This window comes from Brachyhypopomus gauderio, chromosome 6, assembly GCF_052324685.1.
Source record: "Brachyhypopomus gauderio isolate BG-103 chromosome 6, BGAUD_0.2, whole genome shotgun sequence".
In the NCBI taxonomy this organism is placed as follows: domain Eukaryota; kingdom Metazoa; phylum Chordata; class Actinopteri; order Gymnotiformes; family Hypopomidae; genus Brachyhypopomus; species Brachyhypopomus gauderio.
This window is the reverse complement of record NC_135216.1, coordinates 30,270,656-30,277,252: the sequence shown is the minus strand read 5'-3', so window position 1 is coordinate 30,277,252 and position 6,597 is coordinate 30,270,656. Positions and strand designations below refer to the sequence as shown.

The window sequence follows — 6,597 nt, the reverse complement described above, 5'->3', positions numbered from 1 at the left end:
ACAAACTAAACAGTAAGTCACATTCAACTGGTGACATGAAAGTAAAGAAGCCAAACATGACATCTGCAGCTGCGCTACGTTACTGAACAGAAAGTAAACGGTTGCTTGTTTTGTGATAGTGTTGAACACAAATCTGAGAAATGTCCAGACCACGATGTACCAGCACGCAAAGAGAAACTGAAGAGACTAGGCAGGTGCTTTGTGTTTCTAGGGTCCAAACACATTGCCAAGTTCTGCAAGACGAAGGGCGTGTCATGTGCCACATGTGGTGGCAGGCATCATGCAGCCGTTTGTGAGAAAAATCCGGCACCTTCACCTGATGTGTCGACCAACACAGACACTCATAACCTCAGTAATTCCCCAAGCAGAATTGGATGGGCAGTACAAGGCCCAATGGCAGTGTCCAGTATGACGGAGTCAACATGCATGAACACACTGCTCAGCGACGAGGCACAAATGGACAAACAACTGCATGCATTCTTGGAGCTCGAGTCCCTGGGCATCACAAGTGAGAAGCCTGGGAGCCCAGAGAATGCGGAGGCATTGCAGCAGTTTGAAGAAACCTCCATTCTCAAGGACGGGCGTTACGAAGTGGAGTTGCCGTGGTGACTAGACCATCCACCACTTCAAGACAACTACCGCATAGCCAAAAGGAGACTGGAGAGTTTGAGGAGGAAACTAAGCAAGGATGTCACACTGTACAGCAGGTACAACGAAGTCGTGGAAGACTACCTAAAGCAAGGAATGGCTGAGGATGTGCCGAAGGAGCATGCATCACTGCAAGACAGCCAGACGTACTACTTACCCCATCATGCTGTACTGAGGGAAGACAAGGCGACAACAAAACTCCGAGTTGTGCTTGATGCTTCATCTCACGAAGATGGAAGTCCCTCTCTGAACGACTGTCTCTTAACCGGTCCCATCTGAATCCAGATCTGATGAGTGTCTTGATCAGGTTTAGACTGCATGAAGTGGCTTATATGGCAGATATCAAGAAAGCTTTTCTGCAGATTTCACTCACAGAAAGAGATCGGGATGCTGTAAGATTCCTGTGGATCACAGGGCCACCAACACAGGAGAAGGACATGAAGCTGTGCACACTCTGAATGACGAGGGTGGTGTTTGGAGCTTCGTCAAGCCCATTCCTGCTCGCAGCCACCATTCGGAAGCATTTGAGACAGTACGAATTAGAACACCCAAAGGTGGTAGAAATAATCAGCTCCTCACTCTATGTGGATGACTTTATTTCAAGTTCAAGTGAGGTAACAGAGGCCTACACGGTAACAAAAATGGCCAAGGACATAATGTCTGAAGCAGGCATGGAGCTATGCAAATGGATGACGAACTCTCCTGAGCTCAAAGAAAAATGGCAGGAAAGCTCGATGGATTGTGCTGCTCAGCCAGAACCTCCCAGGTCCATTCTGAAGGTGCTGGGCTTGGTGTGGAGACCGGCCACTGATGACTTCGTGTTCGACCTCAGAGGGCTGCTGAATATTCTGAAGGAAAGGGAAAACACAAAACGAAGTGTTCTGCAGTCTTCTGCCCGAATCTTTGACCCGTTGGGATTTTTGACACCCTTCACGATTAGGATCAAGTGCATGTTCCAAGAGATGTGGGAGAGAGGGCTCCAGTGGGATGAGATGCTGCCGATCTGACAAAGAAGTGGCTACAGTGGTGTTCAGAGCTCCCTCAACAACTAAAATATAGCAATAACAATGTGTTTTCCATCACAAACATATAAATCTATCACCTAGGTATACCATGGTTTAATAACATGTAAATCCTGGGGAATTCTGAATTCCAAAGTCCATATTTGTCCTAAACTCATTGTATGAATCCAGAAGTGGTAATTTCAGTGTGTTTGAGCATGTATTTGCCATTGGAAATGGTGAATCATCCAGGAACTCAATCTTTGGCAGTGGATCCAATCCAGCAGGGGGAAGTGAAGTTAGTCCAGTTGCAAACATGAAAACGTCATCCACACACACAGCAGCCTGGCCTTCTGTAAAGCAATAGAACTGTGATGCTTATACTGCTAGTGTTTTTAATTAGTAGTAAAAATTGTCATTTATTACACAATCTCTTTAGCAAACCTTCACAATCAAGAAGATAGTCGGCCCAGTAACCCAACGTTTGACCTTCTCTAATTCTCCTGTTGCTCCCGGATGGACTGAGGTCAGGTTGGAAAAGACTCTCAAGTTGGAGAGCAGTGAGTTTCTTCTCTGAGTGGCACAGGACTGGGACCAGCAATGTAGGGTAAAGCTGCAGTGCTGTCAAAAACTGAAGGGCTGAAAGACCTTCTTTAAATCTGGAGAGGACAACACACTGTTATACCAATCATAGTATACCAATCAGTAAATAGTATGCCAACATAATACAAATAGTATGATGACAATATAAACATTCTCTAAAATGACAATCTGCTAAATCACCAGAAACATTTTAAATGTGCTGTACATTATTTATACAGCCCTTCACACAGTATTCATTCTAAGTTGTCTGTTAACAGCTACACTGTGGACCAGCAGCACTTGTTTGGAACATGGCAACCAACACAAAATTCTAAGAATAGGATGTTACCTGTTGATCACACACGAGTTGCGGTCAATAATATACCATCGAAGATAGTCTGACACAATTGTTCCCTTTTCTTCAAGAGTATTCACATGTCTCAGACAACCAGCTGTCTGTAGCATTGTACTATGCCTTAGCATACTTTCTCGCAGCGCATCCACTGAAGCAGCACTCTCAATCTACAACACAAAAAAAGAAAATACATGTACAAACACCAGTGTTACAACTGTGCTGAGAATACCACTTATATATTCCATGCTTTGGGGTAGAGTGGGCTCATTGAGAAACAGGAGAAAAGGTAACTAAAACAAAAAGGTCACTTACTCCTTACCTTTCTCTTAAAACTATAATTTTCTGATTATTTCCAACAGGAAGTTAAATTAGTTGTGTTTTCAGTAGTGAAATGAGCATCCCTTCAGTTGCATTTACTCTACTGATTGAGAAACTAAAACTGGTTCATTCAATTACACGTTGTTCAATGTTTGGTCAGGCAAAGTGTATGGGGTTCAAACTCCATCTGGGTTTGTTCTACACTATACCAATAATACTTGGGCAAGGCTCCTAACACTACTCGCATGCCTCTAACATGACTGAAGATCATAAGTTGAGATGAATGAGAGCATCTGCCCTAACATAGGCTTTGTTTTCTTACCTCTCGCAAAGCTTCCCCTATTCCTTCATCAGTTATTAAATCAACTGTTCCTTTGAATGAACTCTGCCCTGCAAGGTAAAGTACAAGCTCTTCCGATAGGAAATGTGGGCCTGGACCGCCATGCACCACTGAAACTGCAATCATCTTTCCTGCCATGTAGTACTCATCCTCCCTGACAGCTGTGAATGAAAATTATTAATATTTCTATATTCAGATACACTACATAAACATCTATATAGCCCGCCCGTTCACATTTTTACTGGCCCACAGCCTCTAGTGCAAAATGCGGGCCCGCGTTCAAATTTTCCGGCCCACAGCATGTTATATTTCACCAGAAGATGGCAGTGATTTCTAACCCCCCCCCCCCCCCCCCCCCCCATGCATACCATTTGCATTGTAGACCAAAAAACGTCCTGCTGGTCCATCAAAAATAGGCCGATCTTTCAGATTGTTCATTAGTAGAGTTAGAAACTCTCGTCTTGGACCACCTGCATCGATTCCATCTTCAAAAACACCAGCATCATCAGTAAATCTGACCAGCATGTCACAGCTTTCTGAATAGGTTGCACGCTTGAAACCTCGGACTGCTCCATCCCAGACATTTGACCGTGAAATGTTGAACCGGCTGACTCTTCCATGATCAATTGGATGCGACAGGTTTGTGATGATATCAGGTAGTGTAATTTTTACTTCCTCTCTGTAATTACACAAAAGTGACCTACATTGGTAAAGATTTCAGACAGTACACAATTTGCTATTTTACACAACGCTACATAAGCCTGTAGTATAAGGCTGCTTTCATATATTGCCAGAAATTAAATCTTAAAGCTGTAAATGTAAAGAGAAAAATTGTGTTGTCACAACCGGCAACTGTCAGCTTACATGGTCAAGTCTGGAATAGTCTTAAAATCTACAGGGACAGGCTCTTCATCCTCTTCCACACATGGTGCATAAAGGTCTGTGTATTTACTGTAGAGAAATGGCCATTTTACAAAAAAAATAAAAAATTACACTACTTTAAGTGATTTACAAAATGAGTTATCAAAATTTTTTTTCCTTACCTGTAGCAAGTTGACTTGACCAGATTGTCCTCTGAATCAGATATTACTATCTGAAAAATAAATTGACAAAGGAACCTAAATGTCCAACACAACACAAAACTGAAAGCAAAGAAATTGAACTAAAGCCGGCTTTAATACCTGTTCATGATTTACTGTAGAGGAATGTCCTACTGCACCTCTGAAATATGTTAAAAGTACTAGTTTAGTGCAACAGGGTAATCTTGATTGTTATATTTCACATAAATTTTGCACTGCTTAGTCAGAGGAAAAACTGGTCTCAACATAAATTTAAGGGTCTGCTCCAAACATGTGACCTCAACACATACTATATTTGACAAAGGACTTACGTTTACATGTTAGTACTTACACTTCATCTTCGGGTCTGTTGTTTGGTGTACTTTGGTTCTGGGGTTTAAAAACCTGAGGTTAAAAACAAACAATTCACAAAAACATTAGGTAGTATGTACTGTTCTTCTCTTACGACACATATACTGACCAGCCAGTTCATTAAAGCCACCTCACTCCTCCACTCATATCCTCACTCTGACTACTGACCATAGAGATGCACACTGTAGTTCAGATTCAGTGTTCAGGACTAAGTATATTTTTTCCTAATTTGCTTAAATGTTAACTCACCACAGTGTCAGCCTCACTGAATTCAGCTCTGCTCCTAGTTGTGATGACAATTTCAGAATCAGAGTCTGATTCAGAGTTAACATTGACTGCAGATACATGAAACAAAATAAAAATTAAAATCACAATTATGTATGTAACCGTAATTATATAAAAGTACTATATCAGATCCACAGACCTTCTCCAAAATGTTTTTGCAGGCACACAAACAAAGTGATCCTGCAATACGTCTTTCCAATTTCCTTTTTATATCCAGCCAATGTGAATGACCTTTCAGTCCCAGGCACATAGACCACCTCAGAGCAGTCTGGATACAAAAGGACATATGGTCCTTCTTCCATGTCCTTGTAAAACACCCTCATTTTCTGAACAGCTTGTTTCAACAAATCACGTGCTTCTATCTCTGGGTCAGTAAGTAAGGGGAGTGTTTTTCCTCTCACAGGTTTTAAGTCACATCCATGTGGTACCATCAATCCAATGTTTATCTAGCAAAATAAACAAAGAATATGATTACTGTACATTTTATATGCAACAGCTATTTAAATAGCAATACAAACGTTCATACTGTAATGAATATTATATAATGAAATCTGTCCTTGTAAGCTAATCTGTGGTTATTATTTTTTTTGACTGTAACTAATGCTAAAATGGCCCAAAGCAATGAAAAATAGAGAAGCTTTCTATTTTTACCTTGGATGCTTAAAATAGTCATATAGATTATAGACACTATGATCGATTCCAGGTCCGCCGACGGGCCTGGGATTTTTTACCATTTTTAATCAAATTCGTCTACTGATAAAACCTGACCTAACTGTAAACACATTCTCTTGCAGCTATCCATGTTGAGCAACTTACCTGAACTTGTCTCCTTTCTTGTTTTGATCGTCTCTTTGGCCCACAGCTAAAGGCCTGTCTTTCTTTTGATTTGCTGTTTCTGTACTCCATGAAATGTTTGTAAGATGGGCAAGGCTGTTCAGCTGGAACAAACAGACCTAATCAACATTTTCAACTGAAAGTTATCAATCAAACATCCGTCATTCCTGCTCTCCCACAAAATATTTTTTCTGTCATTCTTGTCCCGATTGTTATGCCAAGCTGGCTTCATATTTTGGCAGCCCTTTTCTAATCAAATAAATGAGTGCATAGCATAAAAAACATCTCTGATAAAGACAGCTAGCTAGCTAGCGTTTACAATTCTATCCTTACATTACTAGCGTTTACATTACTAGCTAGCTAGCGTTACACTTACTGTCATTAACATTTCCAAGTGGTTTAGACATCGACGTAGCATCGGTTTCTGACTGCTCTTTTAAAAACTCCAAAGACTTCCCACATGAAAAACAAAAACTTGCCAACTGGCTAAAATGGGTGCCGCAAAATGGACAAAACATTGCTAATCTTGACTTGACCGCTAACTCCACTCACTCTATCCCCGCGAACAAGTTTGATTGACACAATGGTCAGCAACAAGCACTTCCTTTGTTTTGTACCTACCCTTTCCGTCAGATTCGCCGTTTGTAAATTTGTTTCGGTAGCCTACTGGTAAAAGTGTTTCGGTAGCTGGTAAAAGTGTTTCGATACTTGTAAATTCGTTTTTTGTATTTTTGTAAATTTGTTTCCTAAAATGTAAACTTGTTTTGCCCTTATCGGCCACCGTACATCGGACTCATCCAGGAC

The 6,597-nt window shown here is 41.1% G+C and overlaps 1 protein-coding gene across 1 annotated transcript; it reads right to left on the bottom strand.

The window, feature by feature from the left end:
* Positions 1 to 1,674: 1,674 nt before the first annotated feature.
* Positions 1,675 to 6,531, bottom strand: LOC143517659 (G2/M phase-specific E3 ubiquitin-protein ligase-like). Its single transcript, XM_077010393.1, has 13 exons — positions 6,170 to 6,531; positions 5,776 to 5,897; positions 5,099 to 5,405; positions 4,924 to 5,009; positions 4,655 to 4,707; positions 4,426 to 4,465; positions 4,288 to 4,337; positions 4,109 to 4,195; positions 3,613 to 3,923; positions 3,227 to 3,405; positions 2,581 to 2,753; positions 2,094 to 2,308; positions 1,675 to 2,002 (listed from the first exon to the last, which is right to left on the bottom strand). Exons 1-13 carry the CDS (start codon positions 6,309 to 6,311, stop codon positions 1,767 to 1,769), a joined length of 2,001 nt encoding a protein of 666 aa, XP_076866508.1. The 5' UTR covers positions 6,312 to 6,531; the 3' UTR covers positions 1,675 to 1,766.
* Between the last annotated feature and the right edge of the window lie 66 nt (positions 6,532 to 6,597).